Source organism: Chlorocebus sabaeus, chromosome 21 (assembly GCF_047675955.1).
Source record: "Chlorocebus sabaeus isolate Y175 chromosome 21, mChlSab1.0.hap1, whole genome shotgun sequence".
NCBI classification, from domain to species: domain Eukaryota; kingdom Metazoa; phylum Chordata; class Mammalia; order Primates; family Cercopithecidae; genus Chlorocebus; species Chlorocebus sabaeus.
Window position 1 is genome coordinate 107,790,445 of NC_132924.1, and position 27,421 is coordinate 107,817,865.

At 39.4% G+C, this 27,421-nt stretch overlaps 1 protein-coding gene and 1 long non-coding RNA gene across 6 annotated transcripts in view; one reads left to right on the forward strand and one right to left on the reverse strand.

The window, feature by feature from the left end:
- BPGM (bisphosphoglycerate mutase) overlaps nucleotides 1-16,375 on the forward strand; it is a 32,402-nt gene extending 16,027 nt beyond the window's left edge. For all 3 annotated transcript variants that reach the window (XM_007982988.3, XM_007982989.3, XM_007982990.3), the window contains one exon: nucleotides 15,405-16,375. In XM_007982988.3, coding sequence (XP_007981179.3) covers nucleotides 15,405-15,583 — 179 coding nt within the window. In that variant the 3' untranslated portion in view covers nucleotides 15,584-16,375. The remainder of the gene's footprint in view (nucleotides 1-15,404) is intronic.
- Nucleotides 16,376-17,449: 1,074 nt separating this feature from the next.
- The window catches only part of LOC119621585 (uncharacterized), an 89,301-nt gene continuing 79,329 nt past the window's right edge, over nucleotides 17,450-27,421 (reverse strand). For 2 of the 3 annotated variants that reach the window (XR_012090429.1, XR_012090428.1), the window contains one exon: nucleotides 25,877-27,301. This is a non-coding gene — a long non-coding RNA (uncharacterized lncRNA). Of the gene's footprint in view, nucleotides 25,696-25,876; nucleotides 27,302-27,421 lie in introns of those variants that run through there. The other variant, XR_012090430.1, reaches the window with a different exon arrangement.

Here is a 27,421-nt window from a genome sequence, read left to right on the forward strand (position 1 = left end):
TGTCGTGTTCTAAATGTATACTAAAACATATTGTATTGTTACCTTCTTTTTAAGTAACATGAACCAAATGAACTCTTTTGAGAATTAACGTTCACCGGTTTTGAGCATCAGTGATTGCACTGTGACACCTTCTGGATTTCTGACTGTTCTGCGGATTTCTCGTTTCCCTCTTTCTCTCCACTCATCCCACATGGTTGTGCTTTTTGCATAATATGCCCTATCTGGTGTTTTCCTGCCTTTCATCACTGTCAGCAGTTAGCTTACTGGTAATAAATAGAAGACATTTCTCTACCATTCCTTTTCATTCCACTTGAATTTTCTATAAGAGGCTGTGACAAGTAAAAAGGCTGACCTTGTATGTGAAATAAGTAGAAATAGATTGTTAGTTAAAAATGAAGTAGTCTTTAGCATGTGATTATTTTCCCCTGATTTTTATAACATGACCAAGAACTAAATCATCACTTGTATAGCTGACATCCATTAGTCATGCAGAGACCTAAAATCTACAGACTATTAGATACTAAAATTTTATTGGCTAGATGTGGCACTTGATATGTGTGTGTGTGTGTGCACGCGTGTGTTTATGTGCATGCGCACACGCACATGCGTATCTTATTTACTCAAGTATATAAAAGTTTCTGTTCTTGTTCAGGATAATTAGATCTTTAACTTCATCATTAGTGATATATAACTTCATCATTAATGGACCATAGTATTTTATTGTTTGAAGAAGAGTTGAGGCTCCTACTAGACAACAAACTGAAATTCAGAATTTCAGAATTTCTGCCAGAGGTGTATTCTATTCAACTGTGCCAACTCCTTTTTTAGAATTGGGACTCAGATTTATTGTGGCCAGGCTCCCTTCCCTCAAGAAAATGCCACTATCTCCTTTAGGATCCTCTTTCTCCACCTTCTTAGCTTGGAAGTCCCCCTTTTAAAAAGTTTCCTACTGTTTAATACCACTGACTCTTCACCTATCTTCAAATTTGTTATAGATCTCTTTAAACTCATTCTACAGCCCACCCACAGCTGATTGTACACATCCCCTCCTGCTAGTGCATTGATGATTTAGCTGTTTGTTACTGTTCTTTTTGAGGGAAATACAAACATTTAGAAACGGTGGTAAAGAAGACTATAACCATGCTGGGGGCAAAGAGAAAATTACATGTAGAGGTTGTGTTTAGACATAGCAAAACTTACTTTTCCACATTTGAGGGAGGTTTTGAAACTATTAGCAATTTATGAAATTAATTTAATCAAATGGTGTACCTGCTTTGGAAAACAATCTGGCAGTTCCTCAGAAGGGCTGAACACAGAGTTACCATAGGATCCAGCAATCCCACACCTACGCATATAGCTATATTAGCTTCTCAGTGCTGCCGTAAGAAAGCACCCAAACTGGGTGGGTTAAAACAACAGAAATGTGTTTTCTGGGGGCTGGAAGTCCCAAATCAAGGTGTGAGCAGGGCTGTGCTCTCTCCGATGAATCTAGGAGACAATTCTTCCTTGCCTGGGCTAGCTTCGGTGTTTGTTGGCAATCTTTGATGTTCTGTGGCTTGCAGAAGCATCACTCCTTGGCATTCTCCTTGGGTGTGTGTTTCTTATCCACATTTCCCCTTTTATAAGGCCACCAACAATATTAGCCCACCCCCTCCCACCAGTGCCCTCCATTTTAATGGGATTATTCTCTGTTAAACACTGTATTTCCAAATAGGGTCACATTCTGAGGTACTGGAGGTTGGGACTTCAGCATATCTTTTTGAGGGGATCACAGTTCAAACCATCACAATGCCCAAGAGGAACGAAAGCACATGTCCACACAACAACTTGTACCTAAACCTGCAGAGCAGCATTATTCGTAGTAGACAAAAGATGGAACAACCCAAGTGTTCATCAACTTATAAATGGGATCTATCTATACAATGGAATATTACTTGGCAATAAAAGGGGAGGTGATGCTGATACATGCTACCATATGGACGAACATTGAAATAACTCTGTTACGTGAAAGAAGCCAGCCACAAGGGATCACATATTATAGGATTTCATTTATATGAAATACCCAGAATAGGCAAATCTTTAGAAACAGAAGGTAGAGTGGTTGTTGCCTAGAGGGTAGGGAGGATGGAAGATTTTGCAAGTGATTTGCTGATGCGCACAGAGTTTCTTGTTGGGGTGATACAAAATACTCTAAAATTGATTGTAGTGAGGGTTGCACAACTCTGAATATGCTAAGAGCCATTGAGTTGTACACTTTGTGTGGGTGAATTGTATGTGAATTATATCTCATTAAAGCTGGAAAAATAATCAATGGAATTGAAAGGTAAAAGGATTTGTCATTGGCCTAGAAAACCATAGGGGAGGGCAAACATATGGAAGTGAGTACAAAGCTGAAATGCACGGCTGTGGAGTATAGAACACCGGGAAAAATGAAAGTGCAACTTTGACCGCTGGGGCAGAAGTGGACTTACAGGGCTGCTGGGAAATAAGCAGGCATTGGTCTTCAGGCAGCTTCCAGTCCTTCATCTAAAGGTCTTTTTTTATTTTTTTATTTTATTCTATTTTTTTAAGTTGGAAGTATGAAACTGAATGACCTTTAGAGATTAATGACATTTTCTTTTCTTTTCTTTTTTAGACAAAGTCTCACTGTGTTGCCCAGGCTGGAATGAATGTAGTGATTCGATCTTGGCTCACTGCAGCCTTCGCCTCCTGGGTTCAAGTGATTCTCATGCCTCAGCTTTCTGAGTAGCTAGGATTATAGGCGTGTACCACCACACCTGGCTAATTTTTGTAGCTTTTTAGTAGAGATGGGGTTTCGCCATGTTGGCCAGGCTGGTCTCGAACTCCTGGCCTCAAGCAATCTACCCACCTGAGCCTCCTAAAGTGCTGGGATTATGGTATGAGCCACCGTGCACCTGGCCATTAATGACATTTTAAAGTAGCCTTACGTTATAACTCCTATTCCTATTACCATAAACAGGCTTTGTAGAAAATGTTTTTATTTGGGGGATAATTGATGTAAAACAGTGGGGTTGGTGCAGAAAGAGGTAAATTGTAGGCAATGACTTCAGTGGGAAGTATGTGAACACAGAAAAGGACATGGGCTACCGGAGAGGGAGGTCTCTATGAGAGAGGTAGAAAATAAAAACGATGGGGTTGGTGACCAAGGAGGATGGCAGAGAGTTAGAGGGAAAAAATGGCAGAAAAGCCAGAACATGCAGTTAGGATAAGACCATAGCCAAGAAAACTAATAGAGTGGATGTGAGGATCCAGATTTGTCTGCAGGAAAATAGAAGGATAGTTTGTAAGCTTGACTCTCACCCATCCTGGATATGACGACTTTGTTCCTTTCTGGCCTATAGTACCCCCTGGTGGTACTCCAGTTAATATTAATGGAGTTCTTAGATGTTGCTGTAGTTCCCTACTATGACTTAACTCCCACACCTAACATGGAAGAAACGATGTCATGTACATGAAATAGGCTGGATTGGATTTCAGGATCATTGCATAAGTTATTTATTGTCTCTAAATGCCAATCTGCATTAATAAAGTTTCTCTTACAATGTCTATTGAAAAATAAGGTCCCAAGTATTCTATTTCACAACTGTAAGAATTAAGCATAAGTGACTTACTCAAGATCAGAAGAAATAGTATGTCATCATATTTTTTTCACATCATTTCTGTTAATTTAGTGAGATTTTAGTCCTTTCAAAATTGATGATAGATGTATTAAGTCGCCAGAATAGGCGTGTTAGTCTAACGTTAGTCCTCTTGTATTGCATGTCTAACTTTCCAGAGCTCAAATTACGGGGGTTTGTGTGCTTGGTTACTTACCAACCTAAAACAAAACATTTCATTGGATTTAGATGCTAACTTTTCAAGACTCCAAAAATTAAGTGAATCTCCCCAACTGTTTAGGGGGAAATAAAGATTTCCTTTTATAGGAAGGACTACTTTGCCAGTTCATGTGTATGTGTTAATGGTGGTAAAAAAAACAAAAGTTATCATCTTAATTGCCAGTTTATGCTTACTATCAAGTTACATGATCATACATGCCCATTTTGTGATTAATACCTGTTGTCCGAATGTCTTTATTAATAGCATCTCCTTTTACTTTCAAAAGTGCCCCAGCCTGGATGATAAATTATGTGGTTACTCACTATAATGATGTTGTAGTGAAGATGTTGAGCTGGATGTGGTGTCACGCACCTGTAGTCTCAGCTACTAGGGAAGCGGAGGCAGGAGGATTGCTTGTACCTAGGTTTAAGATCAGCCTGGACAACATAGTGAGACCCACTTTTAGAAAATAAAAACATGAAAATGAAGATGTTAGCTTTCACTACTGTTAAGAATTGAATCTAGAAATGGGCATAACCAGGGTTTATATTTCCTGTAAGCACAAAAGTTGCTAAATTTCTTTTCATTTATTATGAAAGTAAAAACACTTGTGGCTGCAGATTCATCTGATTCCAAGCCATGCTTTCTAGAGATGTTTATATAAACTTCACCCATACAATATGGGCTCTTTCAAAAGACTGGAGTAAATTTTCCCTATTTTGTCTTTAAACTGCTTGACAAGCTAAAAATGTTTTACCTACTGGGAAGGAGTGTGGTAACTGATAGCATCAATGACAGCATACTGTCCTATCAGAAAAATACTTTCTTATTGTTTGAAAACTGTAACTATGGGGTGGGAACAATTATGACCCCAGTTAAATAACTAATTAGAATATTGGTCTATGCTGAAGTCTCAAATTGCTTTAAGATTTTCTACTAAGAGTATGCTAGTATTACTCATCTCCTCTTAGGTCTGCTCTTAGAGGTATCATCCGTGTACCTCAACAGTAAAGAGTATTGGTTCTGAAGATGTTAGCTGTTTCTCAAATATTAGATATTATGACACTATAGGCAGTCATATCCTGACTGATGCTTTCTCCATTTGTGGAAAAGAAGACAGGTGCTGTTGGAGGAAACTGAGGTCTAAAGAGACTCCAGATTCCGTGGCCACGATCATGGTAATTAGTTGGCGTCAAGAACTCTACTCAAAACTCAGTTCACTGAGGCTCCACACACAGTTATCACTTGGGCTTTAAAATTTTTTTCTAAAAGGTAGCCTTTCCTTTGACCTATTCTTTGTTTGGAATACTGTGTTTTAAGAAGCTGAGTCAAGAACATCCATGGCAGGTAAACTATAAAAAGGTAATTTAATGCAACTAATCGAGTCCTAAATTATTACTGCTGTTTTAACATTGTGGTCTGAATGGCGCACTCTAGCATAGCTATACAAGATGACCTTTCTTGAGTGCATACTGCGTGCCAAGCACAGTTTTAGACATTTTACATACACATATTGTTTTATGTAGGAACTAGAACATGGCTCTGAACTCACTGGAAAGCTATGGTTCAATACTGCATTTTACTTTGCCGTTTAGTATATCCAGGTCATATTTTTTATTTCGTTTGATCAGTCATTGATCAGTAAGCTGTTTTGCTTAAAGAAACTGCTTTAATAAAAAGAAGCAAACTATTGATACACCCATTATCATGGATGAACCTCAGCTGCATTGTGCTAAGTGAAAGAAGTTGGGCTAAAACAGCTGTGTATTGTATGATTCCATTTATGTGCCATTTTGGAAAATGTTTTATTGGGAAATAAAACAGATTGGTGGGAAAAGGGTAGGCTGCCAAGGGGCACAAGGAAATTTTAAGGGTTTGATAGAGCTGTTTTATGTCTTGACTGGTTATTACACTATTGTATGCAGTTGTCAAAACTCATAGAACTTATATGCTAAAAAGGGTGACTTTTGCTGTATGTAAATTGTACCTCAAAAAGCCTTGCTTTATCCAGTGAACTCACCATTGCCAATTAGGAGAATTAAGTGAAGGTTGCTATATGCACCTATCTTTGCCTTTATAAACAAACCTGGAGGGCATTTGTTATGCTTTCTCAAGGCTTCAGGAGCCATCTGGTTCTGACTTTATTTAGCACCTAAATCATGGTCATTATAGGGAACTGCCTTTTAAAATCCTTCTTCATGAGAAGTTATGTTTAAGTTGCTGGACCATGAAGTTTTGTTTGAGAATCTTGCTATTGTTACAGGTTGAAAACTCCTCTAATAAAGTTTTTTAATTTTTTTATCCCAGAGCTATCTCTGCTTATTATCATCAATTTCGTTAGCCTTAATTGGGCCTTCCATCACCTCCTTTTTCTTCTTGTAACAACCTAGTCTAGGAGCAGGTCAACAAGGACCTCCTGGAGTCAACACAGATGAATGGTACACTGAGAGGCAAGTGATACTGATTCGGAGCTAGATAACACTCTTGTATGAGAATTGCAAACACGGAAACCACATGTCAGTACCTAAGACAGGCTTCTTGGCTGATGGGGATGACCCTTCCCCTGTCAAATGACTTATTTATATAATATCTCTGCTCATAAATTGTATATGCTTTTGAGATTGCTTTACTTTTAATCTGATGGTAGTTAATGCTTTCAGAAGAAAGAAGTCAAAACAAGACATACAGAATATTATATAGTAAAAAAATGCCTACTTAAGGGACTGCTTTACTGGCTTTTAGAAATATAATTACCTATGATTGTGCTAATAAGTCCAGGTTAAAAAGCAGGGCCCACTTCTGACTGGTTCAGACACACTTCTCACAAAGCGCCACCATGAAAACATCTAATGTCGACCTAAGTATCTGAAAGCATCCTGTACTGTAGCGTTCCAGACAGGCATGTGTTTCATTCTCTGTGGTTGGCATAGTCACTTCCTGTTTGTTTCCTGCTGGCGAGCATCAAAGGAAAAGCCAGGTACCAAAATGAAACACTGGATGTAGTCTGCATCTCGCCAGAGGAAATGGATTGTTTAGTCTGGGTTCAAGCACAGGACGAGGCAGTTTCAAGTTTGGAGTAAGAGTGACACACAAGACACTCATGCAAGACAGACTTGATCCCTGAAGACCTGTGTGCAGCTGCATATATAGCAAGGCACAGAAGTGGTGAGATAAAATTAGATACTCAGAGAGGAATGGTCAGCTGGGACTAGCTGTGGGGACAGGGACTGATGAGTTGGTCACCTTTGGCATTTTAGTGTGATATTTTCAGAAGCAGCCAATTCAGGCCTCTCTTCTGTGAGGCGAGTAGTTGCCTATTGGTGTGGCTAAGCTTTCTTTTATAATAATTGATTTGTAGAACCCTTTATTTTTTAAACATTATAGGCTATTTTAACTATAAAATTAAACGTAGAATGGATTCTTCTCTCTGTCTTATTCTAAATTAGTCTGTTATTTTATCGTGTTATAATATTAAAATCACCCTAGCCCATCTTTACATATATAGTATTCAGATCTTAAATAATTAAAATTAAAAATAGGTAGATCATCTATGAGATTCAGAATCTCGTTTCAGCTCGTATTGGCCATAAAGGAATACAGAACTCTCATCACAGATCGTTTGTCGGTAGCTTTTGAATTGTGACTTACTGACCAGGAGAGGGAAGTGAGGAACGAGTGGGTCGCACCTTATTTAATGAATGAGTTGACTGGAGTTGTTTTCCTTTTTTTTTCTGATTCCAAAGCATATGCACTACAGAATTGGGGTTTCTTCTTTCCTTTTCATCCTGTAGCAAATCTTTCTGTCTCTCTGTCCATCTCTTCTGTTTTCTAAAATTCAAAGATTTTGAACACTTTGGAGAAAATCAAAGAACATATAAAGCCATTTAATTTGAATTGTTTATTTTATTGGCACTAGATGTCAACAGCTTTTTCTTCGAGGCTAAGATTCTTTTAATTCTCCTTTTTTTTCTTGGTAAGGTCATGGGGAGCACAATGTTTAATCAAGGCTTCAACAGTAAAAGTCTAGATTTAATTTGCAAACCCAGAGAGTTAGAATTTATTCAGTTCAGGTATGCACCTAGGGTTCACTACATCAGGTCTTGTTCTTGGTACAAGGGATACTGCACCTATATGTGAATGAGACACAGGGTCCTTTTGTGGAGCTTTTAACCTCTTTCTGCAATTTGTCTATACTGTACCTCTGACAAAGTCCTTAGGGTATTTTCATATATAGGCTTTATGTTTTAGGATTTTTAATTAACATTTTGTTCTTTTTTTTTTTTTTTTTTTTTGAAATGGAGTCTGTCTCTGTCACCCAGGCTGGAGTGCAGTGGCGCGATCTCGGCTCACTGCGAGCTCCGCCTCCTGGGTTCACGCCATTTTCCCACCTCAGCCTCCCAAGTAGCTGGGACTACAGGCACCCACCACCACGCCCAGCTAATTTTGTTTTTGTATTTTTAGTAGATACGAGGTTTCACTGTGTTAGCCAGGATGGTCTCGATCTCATGACCTCGTGATCGCCTGCGTCTGCCTCCCAAAGTGCTGGGATTACAAGTGTGAGCCACCACACCCAGCCTAACATTTTATTCCTTATAGCCTTTAGTTACATGTAAAAAGTAGATTCACATAATAAATACAGTTGTAATTACTTAGTGGATCATATTACTAAATAATTTCTGGACCCTAGCAGCCAAACCATAAAAGTGTTACTTATAGTTGAACAAACATTTACTATATGTTGCAGTGGGTAAGGCTCTGTGTTCCCACAACATGGGTGATACAGAAATGGATCAAACATTGTTCCTGTTCTCAAGGAATTTATAATCCTGGTGGGGAAAGTGAGCATTTGCACAAGCACCTCTACCAGGAGGTGCTTTGGTAGATGTACAGTGTACGTAACAGTTTGTCTTTGGTTCCTGTTCCTGCTATGGTGACTTAGGGGAGAGGGTTGGTAGGTGCAAATTTGACTTCCTGAAGTTAGTCCTCTATGCAGAAAATAAAGTTGTTTGACTTTCTCCCCAATTTTGACCTTGAGTTACTTCCTGGACTTATGATCCCAAACTTTCATTATTTCTTCCTTAAAATATCCCATTATTTAAATTGACTGCAGTTAGCTCCGAGGTGCTTCTACATGAAGATTCAAGACTTAAAGGCAATGGTGGACCCTTAAAGACAGGGGTAGCTGTAAAGGGAAACACTACTGAGTTCTCACCCTGCACCTGCTCCTCCACACATTACTGTAGAACACAGTGCCTTGCCCACTGCAAGAATTTAGTAAATGTTTATTCAACTGTAAGTAACACTGGTTTGGCTGCTAGAGTCCAGAAATTATTTAGTAATATGGTCCACTAAGTAACGACAACTGTATTTAACTCCACACCACGGCGGAGAGGAGTCAGTACAGGGTGAGAACTCGGTGGTTCCCTTTATAGCCGACCCTGGAACAATATGGATTTGAACTGCATAGGTTCACTTATACATGGGTTTTCTTCCAACAAAACTTGGATCAAAAATACCACACTTGCTAGATGTGAAACCTGTGTAGACGTAGGGCTGACTTCCAGCCTTGAGTGTGAGTGGATTTTGGTACACATGCAGTCCTGGAACAAATCCCCCACTTATAATGAGAGACGACCATAGAATTGTAGAAAAATCTGAGCCAGTTATCGAGGGATGTGATATCTAGCCACTCATTTTTAACTTTCCTATAATGTTCCAGTGAATGAGTTTATAATAGGATATTATATAAGATAGTACTAATTCAGTTTGGTTTAATATAGTTCAGATGCATTATTCTGGCCTTAGGAGCTCTGCCTGCTTAACTTTCTTAGGATGTTGAATGTAACTTATGCCAAAATTGAGTAATGAGTAATGGCTTCACTGTGGTTTTTCCTAATCTGCTGTTTTAAAATTTTAGTCACTTAAGTCTCATTGACTGATTATTAACCAGTCTGAGTATTTTAAATATTTGTAAGTAATTAGTCTGCTGTGTGAATGGCTTGAGTAGTCATTAAAGTGGAATGTTGATTTTATTTATTTATTGGAAACATTACTATTTTTGTCAAACTCTCCTTCCTTTGTAGTTGAAATATTATAGTTTCGGTGGCCTTTGTTTATTTGGCTCTTTAATTTGGTCCCACATAAAAGGGACCAAACTTGAGAGTGCCGCTGTTAAAGAGGGGACCTGGTGGATCTGGTTAGATCTGAGGCCATGGTCAAACAAGTGAATCCCATGTATGCCCCAGCCCCTTGCTGAAGACCCAGAACTTGTTTCTAAAGTCACAGACAACAACTCCTAAACGTGGCCCATCATGATCGCGGTGTGTTAGCTGGCCCATGTGTTAGCTGGGGATCAGACAAACTTACTCATTCTCTACCAGTCGTGGGAACACTGGATGCATCAGCAGATGTCCAGTTAGGACCCAGCCTTTCACAAGGGCAGAGCATTCATAGAAACATTCTCCTCTCTCCTCCTCGGTAGTTGTGGAAATAACCATGGATAAGTCACCTGACCAGGGTTTAAATCCTGGGGATTTGGTAGTTTAAAAAGGTCCATTTTTACTGCCTCAATAGTCCTGTGACTAGAGCAGGTTTATTTAACCTCTCTGGATCTGTTTACTTTTTTTTTTTTTAAAGACAGAGTCTTGCTCTGTCACCCAGACTGGAGTGCAATCTCGGTTCACTGCAACCTCCTCCTCCCAGGATCAAGCAATTCTCCTGCCTCAGCCTCCCGAGTAGCTGGGATTACAGGTGCGCACCACTATGCCTGGCTAATTTTTGTATTTTTAGTAGAAACGGGGTTTCGCCGTGTTGGCCAGGCTGGTCTTGAACTCCTGACCTCAGGTGATCCACCCACCTTGGCCTCCCAAAGTGCTGGAATTAGAGGCATGAACCATCGCACTGGGCCCTGTTTACTATTTTTTAACATCTTTATTGCATTATAATTCACATACCATGCAATTTGCCATTTAAAGTATGCAGTTAAATGACTTTTAGTGTATTCACAAAATTGTCACTCCATTACCACAATCAATATTGGAACATTTTCACTACCCTAAAAAGAAACCCAGCACCCCTTAGCTGTTACTGTCCCCTCAGTCCCTCCCCTATTCCACCCAGCCCTGGGCAACCACTAATCTACTTTCTGTCACTATAGATTCGCCTGTTGTGGACATTACATATAAATGAACTCATGCAATAAGTGGTCCTTTGTGACTGACTTCTTTTATTTAGTAGCATCATGTTTTCAAGGTTCTTCCAAGAACTTTTTTGTGGTTTGCATCAGTACTTCATTCCTTTTCATTGCCAAATAATATTCTATTGTATGTATATACCACATTTAATTTATCTGTTCATTAGCTAATGGACATTTGTGTTGTGTTCACTTTTTGGCTATTATGATTAATGCTGCTATGAAGGTTTGTGTACAAGTTTTATATAGACTCATGTTTCATTTCTCTTGGGTATATGCTTAGTAGTGGAATTGCTGGGTCATATGGTAGATGTGTGTGTAACAAAAGGAATTGCCAGACTGTTTTCCGAAGAGGCTATAGCCTTTTGCATACCTGATTTTACAGTGTATTATGACTCCAGTTTCTCCACATGCTTACTCACACTTGTTTATAATCTGACTTTTTATTGTTGCCATCCTAGTGGGTACAAAGTAGTATCTCATTGTGGTTTTGATTTGCATTTCCTTGATAGCTAGTAATATTAAGCCTATTTTTATGTGCTTATTGACCATGTGTATATCTTTGGAGAAATGGTTGTTCAAACCTTTTGCCCATTTTAAAATTTGATCATTTGTCTTTTTATTATTGGAGGCAGTTCTTATATCTGATAAGGAACTTGTATCTAGAATATATATGCTATGCAAATTTTTCTCTTATTCTCTGGGTTGCCTTTTTATGTTCTTAATAGTGTCCTTTGAAGCACAAACATTTTTAAATTTTTATATACCCAGTTTATTTTTTTTTCTTGTGTATGCTTTTGGTGTCATATCTAAGAAACTATTAATTAACTCAAGGTCATGAAGACTTTACTCCTATGGCTTTTTTTCTAAAAAATTTTTACAATTTTAGCTTTTGACTCTAAGTCTTTGATTCATTTTGAGTTAATTTTTTTATAAAGTGTGAATTAGGGATCCAACTTCATTCTTTTACATGTGGATATACAGTTATCCCAGTACTATTTGTTGAAAAGATTATGCATTTCATCGCCTTGGCACATTTGTTGCAAATCTATTGATAAAAAATATGCGGGTTTATTTTGGGTTCCCAATTTTATTTCATTGATCTGTGTCTATCTTGATTGCTGTAGCTTTGTAGTAAGTTTTGAAATCAGGAACTATGAGTCCCATGGTTTTTTCTTCTTTTTCAATATTGTTTTGGCTATTCTGAGTACCTTAGGTTTCCATATGAACTTTAAGATCAGTTTGTCAATTTATACAAAAAAGTCCACTGAGATTCTTGATAGGATTGTATTGAATCTGTATGTTAATTTAGGGAATGTTGCCCTCTTGATACGTGTTACGTCTTCTAATCCATAAATACATATTTAGGTTTTCTTTAATTTGAACACTGTGTTGTAGTAGTCAGAGTACAGTTTTGTACTTTTTGGGTTAAATTTATTTTTAGCATTTTATTCTTTTTGATGTTATTATAAATAGAATTGTTTACTTAATCTTTCATGTTGCTTATTGCTACTGTATTAAAAACCTAATTTCCTTTTCTGTATTGTTCTTGTATCCTGCAGCCTTGCTGAATTTATTAGTTCTAACAGGTTATTGGTGGGATCATACCTTCGGCAAATAGAGATAGTTTTACTTTGTCCTTTCCAATCTGGGTGCCTTTAATTTCATTGTCTTGCCTAGTTGCCTTGGCTAGAATCTTAAATACAATGTTGAATAGAAGTAGAATGTTCAGTCATTCTACAATAAAGTCCTGGATTCAAGAGCTTAAGATTAATGGTTGGTGACACTGCAAAGGCACACATCTATGAGTGGTGAATCTGAGATGCTGATAGATATGTACACCCATAGTTTCTGCTTCTCCTGGTAAACTTTAGTCAAACATGGTCACTTTTGTCACTTTTGTTATCTTTTAACAAATTAATTTTTAGAATTTAGATTATTTGGAGAAATCTATAAAATCCATTTTTCTCTCCAATTTAGTGAGCAATATGCTTACAGACTCTGGAAACAGATAAAGCATGGTCCTTGCACAGTAGATGAATATAAACAGTACTCAGTGTCCTCATGCTCTTGTGTCTCTAAGGTGCCTCTGCTTTTCTTAACCATTAAGAATAAAATAAAGGAATGTTGGTGCTAGAGAGACTATCCTCTCTCATTTTATAAATGAAGAAATAGTTCATTGGAGGTAAAATCTTGGCCAAGGTCACTCGCACATGTTCTGCCACAGAGTACTAGGAACATAAAGAGCCCTCAGTTACTAGTTAGTGAATGAGTTAGGTTTGGAGACCTCCAGAGCTTCCCCTGGATTTGGGAGTGAGTACTGTTGGATTGAAAGGCTCAGTGGTCACCTGACTCCAAACGACAGGCTGTTGACTTCCCCTCCTGCTCTTTCCCAGGGATGTATGTGGTGGCTGTTGTGCAGCTAGCTGACATTTCTGACCTGATGGAGCCAGAAGGTGCTTAGACTCTAGAGCAGTCATCTCCTTGCTAAACAGCTAGCGGTCTGGTCTGAATAGATTTGTTCTCAGCAGCTGTAGTTTGTGATGGTAATCTTCTGTAAGGTTGCAGTGTGAGGGTGGGGGCTTGGCAGGGCAAAGGAGTATCTTAGTAACCTTCCCTTTAAATCTTCTACCTAGAAGGGAATTCCTAATAGAGAAAGAAGAGAGACTTATTGTGCTACCTTTTTTTCATGTATGTTCTCTTTTAAGCCACCCCTTTTATCCCATAACCCTTTAAAATGCTGGCAAAGGAAGAATGTGTGTTTTTCGTTTGTTCTTTCTTTTAATTGACAGGAGAATTGGAGGTCCAGAGAAGTTACTTGCCTAAAATTGCATAGGACATTGCAGGGGGACTGGCAGGGGAGGTGATGGGACAGTACACTTACTTGGAAGAGACTGTGTCTTCCAAGTTAAGATCTTTTCCATTTTCGTAGTTGTTTGAGTGTGGATAGTTTGTGTATACGAGTTATTAGGTAGCTCTTCTAGGCCTTGACATGAAATTCTAATAAAGAGCCAGCCCAGCAGTAAGGATCCAGTGCTACGATTCTGTGACTCTTTGGCTGGTGCTCACAGTTAGGACCAATGGCTAATTAAAATGAAAAGGTGCATTGATTGCTAACTGATAACAACTTATTCTGCCACCCTCAAGTAAAGACAAACCCTTGGACTCCCCTGAACTTGTTCCAGCTAGGTCCTTTCTGTTAAGATAGAACAGGATGCATATGGTTAGCATTTAGAACGCTATGTAATTAATAAAGGAGTATTTTTAAAGTAGATAATTTGAATACTTTCAGTTGTCTTTTAGTTTGTTGAACTTCATCTCTTTCTCAGGCCTTCCCTTTGCTCACTTTGAAATCTGAGAAACTTGAGAGGAGTTACATTACACAGTAGGTACAGACCCCTAGGTTTGAATCCAGGTGTGCCATTTACTATCTGTGTGATCATTGTTTACTTAACCTCTCTGTGCCAGAACTTGTTACATGGAGAAATAATATATCGTCATAGGATTGCAATGATGATTAAATGAGTTAATACATACAAAATGCTTAAAAGAGTACCTGGCATGAAATATGTACTCAGGATATGTTTGCTGTTTCTTGTTAAAAGTGCTTGTAATAATAAAAAATATTATTACTACCACTTCTACAACAACTACCGCTCTTCTGGTCCAAGTTGAATTATCTGTAATTCGGTTGTACTTTAAAAAGGACTAAAGGTGGCTTGTGTATTATATATATAGCTTCCTTTTTTAGCAGCTGGAATGTTCAAGGACCACAGGAGAGCGAGCCGTGTTCACAGGCATGCTGTAAAATCCCTTCCTGATTCCCCTTGACTGTGCTTTCTAAGCACCTAGGAAAGCATTCCTGCTGGACTGGATCTAGCTCTGGGTATTGCAAGCTCACTTAGTGTGGGAAAACCAAACACATTCTAATCAAATGAACTAGATTTAGAGATTAGCGAAAAATCCTAATTTTAGTACCAGCCTGGGTACAACACATAAAAGGAGAAACACAGAAAACGCTCCTGGTTCACTTTCTGATTTTTTGAGATTACCTGATTCTTGGGAAAACTAGTAACACAAATGTGGGCATAGAGAAAATAATTTTCCTTCCTTTCAGATTTAGGTAGGAAACAGGAACAGATTGTCCCAAAAGGTATCTACTGTCCTGATGTAGCACTTGCTGTGAATCTCTAAGCCTTTTTTTCTTGCAATTTCTGGAAAGTTCCTGGCTTCCAGGAATTATAGCTGGAATCCCTCAGTACCTGCATATTTCAGGCACACAATTAAATGGGATTAAAGTGCAGTTATGTAATTAAACAGAACTTCCTCCTGAGTTGTCTTTTAACACCTAGTCTCTTCCCGTCCTGATCAACAGGTATCTCAGATGAAGACATCATCAACATTACTCTTCCTACTGGAGTCCCCATTCTTCTGGAACTGGATGAAAACCTGCGTGCTGTTGGGCCTCATCAGTTCCTGGGTGACCAAGAGGCGATCCAAGCAGCCATTAAGAAAGTAGAAGATCAAGGAAAAGTGAAACAAGCTAAAAAATAGTCTCTCCCAACTGTTGGCTAAGAAGAAATGCAAAAGAAGTGGCATAGGAGCATGTTATGGGTGCTGAACTCTCTCTCTTTTTCCCCGATTTTCCAGAGCTAGGCTGTGGAGTAGAGTTTGTATAGGTAACTAGGTAACTTATTGTGACCCAGATAAGGCTTTAGGATGCCTCAGTGCTTATGTCACAGCCTTATGAGTTAGCTTTCCTGCTAGCCCCCTAGTCAGTCACTAAACTAGTAACTAGTGGGGTTTAATGAAGGTCATCAGTTTCTGAGATGGGAGAGCAACAAGTAGAGATTAAGTTAAAGGTATTTATCATCCAAGAAATCATTTCTGAGTCACCATTGACAGGCACTATTCTAATCAGTAGTTCACTTTTATATTTAGTAAGATTTTCTGGGGTGACAATAAGAGATATTAGATAATATACCATATGTATTTATTACTAGTCTTTTCCTCTAGGAAAAGGGATGCTTTGATAATTAAGGCCAGAGGCCCATTAAATGAGAAAGTCACAGATATATTTATCCAAGAAAGCCAACAACCGCCACCACAATGACAGAAATGACAACAAGGCCCTTTAACTTGTCTTCTAGTTTAGCAACATCCTTCATTTGACATTTAGTAGAATTCCTCTTTGGCCACAAGAATAAGCAGTAGATAGACAACTATGGCTGTTGAGGTTCTCATTTTGGTTTGTTTTAATTTTTCGAACTTCAATGTTTGGGTACCTGTAATTAGTTTTAAAATAAAGTTCCTGACAATAAAGTGACTGAAAATGGCATCCCCAAAGTGTCTCCATGTGTTTGGTGAATTTTAGGTAGGCTTCTAAACGAGTCTGACTCATGCCTTCCTGTAACAGTTGCACTTATTTCAACACAACAGACACTCGCAATTTTCTATATGCTGAAGCATGAAGCAGGGAAGGTAGAATACAGTGCATGGAACTTTATTCACATGAGCAGAGGGAATGGTATATTGGGGCTTGTGACATAAATTTGTTGTTCATTGAGGGCAAAAGATTATGGTATGTAGCGCAGAGCAGTCAGAATTTCTGATGCAGGAATCTTGAAGGCTGCTTATTCTCTATCCTAATCTTGGCATCCTTCTCTTCTGAGGCAGGGACAGAAATTAGGGATTTATTTTCTCCTAAAAAAAAAGAGGGATGACAATGACCAGCCCAGCTGTGGTGGTTCATGCCTGTAATCCCAGCACTTTGGGAGACAGAGGCAGGAGGATTGCTCGAGCTGAGAAATTCGAGACCAGCCTAGGCAACATGGCAAGACCTTGTCTCTACCAAAAAAAAAAAAAAAAGCCTATCTAGGAATTAGGTCCTTAGAAGGGGCAGCCTATCCTGCTTCCAGTTTAGGCTTTCCCTGGAGCCAACTCTGCATGTGTCCTCTTCCCAGGCTGAGATGATTGTCCCATGTGTATCAGAGTGGCAAGATAAAGGCGATAGCGGCATTAGCTGCTCCCAGAGTTTTAACTTTTAAAAAGCCTCTCAGACCAGTACCGTATCCCAGTACACCGAGGATGGTTTTTCTGAAAGAGCAGTTCTGCCTCAGAAGAGAGGATTTTGCATTGTTTGGTACCAATATGGGCACCAAATTAACAAAAGATCCTTGGTTAGAATACATTATGTCTAATGTATTTTTCCTTGGTAAGGTGTGCAAGGAAGATGAATGTGACGATCTATTTCCAAGCTCAACCTGACTCTTCTGCTCAACATTTGCAAGTTATTTCTCATCCCAGGTTGTGACCACTTGTATTAAAATGCGGTTCCCAATGTGCACTTTAGTAACAGTGGTTATTTGTCTCCTGGCCTGGGACAAGCCTCGCCATGCCCTATAGCTTTGGGGAGTATGCTTGTTTTTTTTTTTTTTTTTTGGTGAGAGTGTGAGTCTCTTAGAGCCAATTTCTGTTGGATTGTAATTGGCCACCTTGGTGGCAGAAGCAAAAATTCTCCCTCTGGTCATGTTACCACCCATCCAGTCCCCCAGGAAAGAAAGAGGTCAGAGGTCAAGTACTCTTTCCCCGCTCTCTATTGTGTAGTCAGAGTTACTTTCCCAGCACCTTACTGTTTTTGACAAAATGGAGTTGGGGGAAACAGCTTTACTAGCCAGAAGATTCATCACGCCCCCAGTGTCATTTCAAATTTATTCTGATGCTTTCACAAGTAGCATGTAGGAATCTCTTCAAAGTTCACCTTCCCTGTCACCTGGAAAGCTTTTCACACATTCTCATTCCCTCAGAAAGGCACCCAGATTGCCTCAGCCTGGGAAATCCTGATCATGTTTCCTGGTTTTGTCTTTTGTATCACTGGGATCTGCAAGTTTGGGGCTCACTTACATGACGCCGTTTACTGTGTTAAATCCTGCCTCGCCTCACAGCAGATCTGGCGGCGGCAGATGCTGTGCTATGCTGGAACCCAAGGGTTTCATGTTGGACTATGAAGGGAATTTAAACTGCTGATCCCAAGGGAATAGGGAACACCCAAAACATAGAATAGCCATCTAATATCTCTCCAATGACAACATTATTTGGCAAAATTAAAGACAGAACTGAAATCACTCTTTTTCCCCCGCTGTTGATGTTTTCTTTACTGGACGGTAATCTAGTTATATAGTCTGGCCTTTAAGATCCTGGGACCTGAAGTTGTCCCCCAGATTTACTGTAAGTTGCTTTGGCAAGTTTTTAAAGGTAGGCTAGTGTGTCATTACCACCTCCTAGGTACACATAAGAGAGCCACATCTGAGTCCAGGCTGGTCATTTAAGCTTATTACATTTACCCTGATTTGACACAGATACATTTTTAAGATACTGTAAATATTGTAAACATTCACAAAAGTAGAGAGTATAAATAGCACAAAGAACACTCCTATGCCCCTCACCCAACTACCAAATTCTTGTGACCACCATTAGGTACCTTCTCAGTCTCTCCCCACACCCGCCCCACTGGATTATTTTGAAATCAATGACAAATGTCAAACAGGATAGATTTTGAAAAGGAAACCAGCATAAATAGTCTCCGATTCATTAAAATGAAAGTTATCAGTAATCTGTTCTGAACTTTGACTGTTTTGGGACTCTAGAGAAACCAAACAGCTTTGCAGCCATTGCAAAGCCGTTCAATTCAAATTTCGACTTGTGTATAATCTGTATTATCTCTGGTTAGTGTTAGCTTGCTATGTGCGACTTGTTCAAGATGACATGGGATAATTTGGTATCTCTGATGTTAAGTGCATAAAGATGAAAATGTTGCTGAGACTATTTTTACTATGTAATTCTGAAACAATTCTGTAGCATTAAAATGAGTATAAATGTATTGATGTTATCGTAAGTGAGGTTACTCACTATGGGAGAAGAAAGATACAGAATGGAGGAAGGTAAAGAAGGACCCTGTGGTATACTGGTCCTGGGTAAGAGGTGTTTGTGTAAGAGAGAGTGTGTGTGTGCCTCTGTGTGTGTGTGTGTGTATTTTCCACTCTCTTTCCCCCAATCCCCTCCCTACTAACTCTGGCTCTGTCCTCTGAAAGGGCCTAGAAACAATAACCCAGAAACAACAAACACACTGAATTCCTTCAGTCTTGATTCCTAAGTACTATTCCACAGAAGCAGGGATGTTTGGGGAAATGCCTGCTTCCAGGTTTGAGGCAGATGAAGCATAAGGTGAACTTTGAGCACCTTTGTCTTTTCTGACTCATCAAGATGTTACAAGACTGATCGGACACAGACATTTGCTTGAAGGACCAAATCTGGAGCAATTTAAACTTAGAAAAAGAATGATGGTAATGAATTATAGAACACTGAATTCAAAAAATAGTGCCTACGACCATAAAGGTATTTTTTTTAAGGTGGGGAGAGAAAAAGAGACAAAAATATATACTGTTTCTTTACAGAAGATTACCAGCTTCCATCGTTAATAACGGAGCCAAGCAAGGACTATTATTGGATGCTAAAACCACTGGGCTTTTAGAGAACTGAACATTTGCGTAGTCTCAAGTCATAATAAACTTATTAATTACAAAGAAAAAATGTATCTTCACAATGGATAGATCCCTTAGACACTACTGCAACCAAGGGATTAACCTTAAAATCTCCAATGGATGGGTCAAATAGATAGTATGTGATTTTTATGCATGTCCTTGTATAAATCAGTGCGAAGTACCTATCACTTAGTCGTCTTCCCAAAAGCTTTAAATCTAATAATGAGAAAGCAATATGACATATTCAAAATACAGGATACCCTAAAAGACAACTGGTTTGGATTTTTAAAAAATACCAAGACCGAGAAATAAACACAAAAATATAAAGGGACAGTTCCAGATTAAATGACACTATAGGGACATGATAGTGAAATGTAATTCATGAACTTAATTGGATCTTTAGCTTGTAAAAATTTACAAAGAACATTTTGGGGCACTTGGGAAAATTTAAATACGTGTCTATGTAGGCTGGATGCAGTGGCTCACGCCTGTAACCCCAACACTTTGGGAGGCCAAGGCAGGCGGATCACTTAAGGTTAGGAGTTCAAGACCAGCCTGGTCAATATGGTGAAACCCCCGTCTCTACTAAATATATGAAAATTAACGAGGCATGGTGGCGGGTGCCTATAATCCCAACTACTTGGGAGGCTGAGGCAGGAGAATTGCTTGAACCCAGGAGGTGGACGTTGCAGTGAGCTGAGATCATGCCACTGCACTCCAGCCTGGGTGATAGAGCGAGACTCCATCACTCCCCCAACAACAACAAAAACATCTGTGTCTGTATTAGGTGATAATAAATATTACATTTATTGGGTATAGCAATGGTATGGTGCCTTGTTCTTAAGAGATAGCTGCTGAAAAATTTAAGGATAAGGCATCCTGATGTCAGTAAGTCATTTGTAAATGGCTCAGCCAACACAATGTTTCTATATTTTTAGAGAGAGACAGAAAGCAAACACCAGTCATTGGTCACTTAGCAACGGGACTTGTTCTGAGAAATGGATTCTTAGATGGTTTTGTCATTGTGTGAACATCATGGAGTATACTACACAAACACAAAAAAAATATGGTTTAGCCTATTGCTTCTACACTGAAGACTTGTGCAGCATGTTACTGTACTGAATACAGCAGGCAATTGTAATACAATGGTAAGTATTTGTGTGTCCAAACATATCTAAACATAGAAAAGGTACAGTGAAAATACGTTATAAAAGATTAAAAAGTGGCACATTTGCATAGAGCACTTACCATGAATAGAACTTGTGAGAATGGAAGTTGCTCTGGGTGAGTCAGTGAGTGAGTGGTGAGTGAACATGAAGGCTTAGGACACTACAGTAGACTTCATAAACACCATACACTTTGTCTACACTAAATTTATTTAAAACATTGTCTTTCTTCAATAATAAACCTGAGCTTACTGTAACTTTTAAAAAGTTTTTAATATTTCAAAATCTTCTGACTTTTGTAATAACACATTAAAACAGAAACCTTATTTAACCACATAAAGATATTTTCTTTATATCATTATAAACTTCTTTTTTTTTTTTTTTTTGAGACAAAGTTTCGCTCTTTCTCCCAGGCTGTAGTGCAGTGGTGCGATCTTGGCTCACTGCAGCGTCTCCTTCCTGGGTTCAAGTTACCCTCCTGCCTTAGCTCCCAAGTAACTGGGATTACAGGCATGCCATACCATGTCTGACTAATCTTTTGTATTTTTAGTAGAGACGGGTTTCACCATGTTGCCCAGGCTGGTCTTAAACTCATGGACTCAAGTGATCCGCCCACCTCGGCCTCCCAAAGTGTTGAGATTACAGGTGTGAGCTACTGTGCCTGGCTATAAGCTTCTTTCTACATTTTAAATTTTTTATTTTTATTTTTTACCTTTTAAACTTTCTTGTTAAAAGCTAAGACACAAATACCACATTAGCCCAGGCCTACACAGGGTCAGGATCATCAGTATCACTGTCTTCCACCTCCACATCTAGTTCCACTGGAGGATCTTCAGGGGCACCAACATGCATGGAGCTGTCATCTCCCATGTTAACAATGCCTTCTTCTGGAACACTACCTGAAGGATTTGCCTGAGGCTGTCTTAAAGTTAACTAATTTTTTTAATAGGTAGAAGGAGTATATTCTAAAACGATAAGAAAAAGTATAGTATAGTAAATACAAAAAGCACTATCAGCCATTTATTATCATTTTCAAGTATTACATACTGTACATCATTGTATGTGCTAAGCTTTTGTATGACTGGCAGTGCAGTAGGTTTGTTTACAGCAACATCACCACAAACACATGAGTAATGACTCATGCTATGACCTTAGGACAGCTATAAGTCACTGCACAACAGGAATTTTTCAGCCCCATTATAATCTTACATCTTATATGCAGTCCGCTGTTGAACGAAACAGCACATGACCGTGGCACATTACTGTATGGTAAATGTCATAGTTGGTGAATTGAGGAAATGATTTGTAATGTATCATTCCACTATCATCTCAGCATTTCTGTAGGTTTGAAATTTTTTTAAAAAACTAAAAAAAAATAAAGTGACAAGAAAAAAATTGGTAAGTTTAACAATGTTGTGTTTAGTATAGTCATTAAAATACATCTCGTTATTCAGAGTGAGGTGCCTGGTTTTTGACTTTTTATTTTTGAAACCTCAGTCTTTGTTAAGAGAAAGATAAGAGAAAGCCGCCTTCTTTTTTTCTTCTTCTTCTTCTTTTGAAACGGGATCTCACTCTGTTGCCCAGGTTGGAGTGCAATGGCGTGATCTTAGCTCACTGCAACCTTCGCCTCCCCTGGTTCAAGTGATTCTTGTGCCTCAGCCTCCCGAGTAGCTGGGATTACAGGTGCCCGCCACCATGCTTGGCTAATTTTTGTGTTTTTATTAGAGATGGAGTTTCACCATGTTGACCAGGCTGGTCTCAAACTCCTGACCTCAAGTGATTCACCTGCCTCGGCCTCCCAAAGTGCTGAGATTACAGATGTGAGCCACCACACCTGGCCCAAGAGAAAGACGTCTTAAGTCTGCATTATCTTGTCAAGAAACAAATTGTATGCTTATTTTATTTCTATTATCTTTGACGCTACAGCTTGCATCAGACCAGCAATGAGCTTGTGTGCTGAAACAACAAATCCGAAAGGCGATTATGATTGCCATCACCTTGCAGTTAACAAACAAATAGTAATGGAATTACTTTCTCTTGATGCAGAACCTTCTATTTATTCTCCTTAGTACCTTTGGGTGATATCCCTTCTTGGTGCCAACATTTGGCTCTTGAACTTAATCTCTGGGCCTCCATTTCCTTGGATTTTAGCTCCTTATAGCAGCCACCTCCCAAGTGTCCCTTGTGTCACTCAGCTCGCTGTCATGGTTCAGCTTGATTCCATGTGACACTAAAGTAGTTATCATTTCTACTCTTCCACACACCCTTGGATCAAGACTGCTGAAGGTCAATGGCCTGTCAGGCATGCTTCTTGCTGCTCTCAACAGAGTCGAATGGATTCTGTTGGCATTAAAAATTTGCCTTTGATCATGTCATAGTTGGCTATTTAAACTGAAGTCTATTTGGTTTTTAAAAAAACAAGATTCAGGAAAAATGTCTTATTTTCATGAAGGAGGCTCTACCTTATCAAGACAGCCTCATTACCTGACCTATAAATTTAATTCTTTATAAAGCCAAGTTTTAAAAAACCTCCATGTAGTCCAGAATGGGACAGTGACATAAGCATATTTTCAAAGAGTCTATGCCTATTTTCTAGTTTACAAAGAATAGATGCCCTCTGATAGCAAACTATAGCAACTCTTGGCCAAGATGCTAGACGGCCACTTTCTGTCTCAGGATGAAGCCACTCCGGCTGAAGAAGTTATTTTGCTGCAGAGAGTTTCCTCAAAAATTTCTTGTGAACTTGGCTGGGTGCGGTGGCTCACACCTGCAATCCCAGCACTTTGGGAGGCTGAGGCGGGCAGATCATGAGGTCAGGAGTTCAAGACCAGCCTGACCAACATGGTGAAACCCTGTCTCTACTAAAAATACAAAAATTAGCCAGATGTGGCGGCATGTGCCTGTAATCCCAGCTACTCAGGAGGCTGAGGCAGGAGGATCGCTTAAACCCAGGAGACGGAGGTTGCAGTGAGCTGAGATCACGCCACTGCACTCCAGCCTGGGCGACAGAGCAAAACTCCAATTCAAAAAATAAAAAAATTTAAAAATCTCATGAACTTAACCCTAACCACACAGTATTGAAAAGGGAAAGTCTGCCCAACCACACTGCCTTTTATCCGCCTTAGAGGAAAATTATCTGGATGTGAACTGGTTGGGGAATCAGACAGAGCTGGAGTTTGTATTAGTCAGATTAATTGCATAAAATCTACCCCTAGTGGGAAGACTCTTTGGAGTAATTGAACCTAGACTTTTACATATGTAACCTCTGAAGCAGAGGGGGCAAAGGCCAACACATAGCTCTGTACCGCGATTGAGGCCATGTAATCCATCCCGACACTCATTCTGTGGAATACTCGTTAGAGTTCTCCAGACAGCTGCTGGTCATAGGTTAGCCAGTCAGTATTTTTATCTCTGAGGATGCCCGCTAGGATCCTGGGATTGGACTGCAGGGAATGTTACTTGCAGCTGGAATTTCAGGTACTCTCCCAGGAGTCTTGGTATTTTACATAGTTTTTTAAATTTTTGTTTCTGTACATAGACACTGGGGGTCAGTATTTATTCATAAATGCCTCTGGATATTTATGACAAAAGATTGTTTCTAAAGAGGCTTGGAATTCCTTCCCTGGTGTGACTTCTTTCTCTGATTATTAACTATAGAGCTTACCCTATGTAACCATAAAATGTAAATAAACACACAATCGATGTCCGTGGATTAGAATATGGGAAAGGGGCAGGCAGTTTTCGATCTAAAATACGAATGAATACCAAGTATTCGTTTGTCTCTAGACACTTGTTTGGCAATGTTCGCCCCACCAGTGCACCCAGATGTCTAGCCAGCATCTTGATGATCACCCTTGACTTTCCTTCTTCTGATGGTTACGAAGTCCTGCTGATTCCGTCACCTCTTACCTTGCAAATTCATCGCCTCTCCATCCCCACTGTTCTGCCTTGAGTCAAGCCCTCATCTTTCCTCTCTTTCAACATTTCAGCAGCCTACTAGCTGATCCCCTTGCCTCCGCTTTTACTCTCCTCCAGTCCCGTCCAGACAGTCATCAGGGTAATTCTCCGAGGCTGTGCCCCACAGAGCCTCATGCAGACCTTCAGAGGTCCAGCACCCCTCCTAGGCTCTGCCTTTGCACCCGCTGTCCCCTTGGCTTTGAACTACCCTCCATCACCCACCCCACCTTGCCCTCTTTTCATTGCCTGCCTAATATCTGCTCATCTTTCAGGGTTCTTAACGGTCTCCTGTGCAGCCCTGTGACTGACTCTTGCTGGATCTGGCTTGTTCACTTGTCTGTTTGCTTCACCGGCAGGATAACTGAATGGATTTAAGTCTGAGTGCCAGCCAGAGGCATGCAGACTTAAACTCCAGAATTCCCTAGAATTATCCACCTGGAGGGCTAAATTGCCCACTTTTTTAGATTTGTTCTCTAAAATATTTCTCACAACTGGCATTTTTTTTTCTTTTTTTCTTCCTTTTTTTTTTTTTTTTTTCCTTTGGAGACAGAGTCTCACACTTGTTGCCCAGACTGGAGTGCAATTGTACGATGGCACAATCTCGGGTAACGACAACCTCTACTTCTCGGGTTCAAGCGATTCTCCTGCCTCAGCCTCCCAAGTAAGTAGGGTTACAGGCACGCACCATCATGCCTGGCTAATTTTTTGTGTTTTTAGTAGAGATGGAGTTTCACCATGTTGGCCAGGCTGATCTCAAACTCCTGACCTCAGGTGATCCGCCTGCCTAGGCCTCCCAAAGTGCTGGGATTACAGGCATAAACCACTGTGCCCGGCCTAAAATATTTCTCTTGCTGGCATTTGATCTGACCTGTCTATTCTCTGCGGCCATCTTCCCACCATGCCAATGAATGGAAGTAGATGTGGAAATCCTGCCACTGCTGGACAGGAAGGCAGATGAGGCCGAGTAGCCTGTCAGCTCTGAGCCCTTCTCCATAAGCAGCTCCTGTAATGGTATGGAAACAGGTTACTTATGGAGTTGCAACCTGTTTTTAACCTGTAATTATAGAGTTAAACATAATCATATAAATATCTTGAAAATAAGTGGAAAAGATGCCCTAATGTTCCCATCCTAAGAACTATTTTCTTTCTTTCTTTCTATATGCATGTTTCACTTACACATATTCTTGATTTATATTCATATTTTATTCTTGTCTTTATCATAAGGATTTCTCCATGTTGTATAGACTTCAAACAATTTTATTCTATGGCTGGACACTGTTGCATCATTTGGATAGAACTTAAATGTCCCACAGGAAAAAAAAATTAGGTGCTTTCAACGTTTTGCTGTAAGTAATGTCTAAATATTTAAAAACTCAACCAAGCTAATAAACTGCTATATTCAATATGTTTTGTTTATTTTTTATGCCTTGAGAAATATACCTTCATAACAAAGTATTTTAAAATATATAAAGCCATTTTATATGACTAAAAGCCACCACATATCATCAAAGACAGTTTTCTCGGAAAAGGTTTCATATATATCGAACTTTGAATGATTTTGTGTGTATTTGCGTGTGTGTGTGTGTACCTGTGCATGTGCTCCAGGCTGAAGAAATAACAAATGCAATAGTCCTGAGAAAGAAGAGAGGGTTTAGGCAACAGATAACAGGTAAGCTCAGTGTAACTTGAAGAACTTGAAGAAGGTGTTTAGGCAACAGATAACAGCTAAGGTCAGTAATGAAGGCTGAAGTGGTGGAGGATTAGGGAGGTAGGCAGAAGCCACCTTGAGCCATGGTGGGGTGAACAGAAGATAGGAAAGGTCTTCCAAGCAGAAGAGTAGCCCAGTAGTCCAAGCCCTCATTGCCACTGAAGAGCTTCTGCCATCTGAGCATGTAATCTCTCCAAGACAACATTTACACTCTTGTGTAAAAATAGATTACTGTGTAACATAATCTCTATAAGAACTGCAATTCCTATCATATTTAAAAAAAGAGTAACAAGGAGACAAGGAGACCTCAATGTTTCTAAATGCACCACTTCTAAAAGCATTTAAATCTTGATTTTAAATTGTATCATTTAGCTACAATGAATTAACTCCCCTGGGTCATTCTCTAATGGCAAATTAAGCCAGAGCTTGGATCTTGTTTAATCCTCACAATAATATTGTGAGGTGAACATTTTTATTACATTCATCTTACAGAGGATCCTCACAAAACCTGAGTAGTAAGACACAGTCGCAAAGCTAGTATATAGCTGCAGCAAGATTCAAATCCAAGTTGACCTAACTCATACTGTTTTTAGTTTAAATTTTTTTTTTTTTTTTTTTTTTGTGAGATGGAGTCTCGCTCCATTACCCAGGCTGGAGTGCTGTGGCTTGATCTCAACTCACTGCAACCTTCGCCTTCTGGGTTCAAGCTATTCTTCTGCTTCAGCCTCCCAAGTAGCTGGGATTACAGGCATGCGCCACCATGCCCCACTAATTTTTTAAAATTTTAGTAGAGATGGGGTTTCACCGTGTTAGCCAGGATGGTCTCGATCTCCTGACCTCATGATCCATCCACCTCAGCCTCCCAAAGTGCTGGGATTATAGGCATGAGCCCACCACGCACCTGGCAGAAAAAAAAAATTTAATTAAAATACCCATCCAAAATTGGTCAAAGAATAAAGTGGTTCAACGAAGTTACAGTGAGCAAGTTCCATTTTCATTCTCTTAAAAAGTAACATGGTGC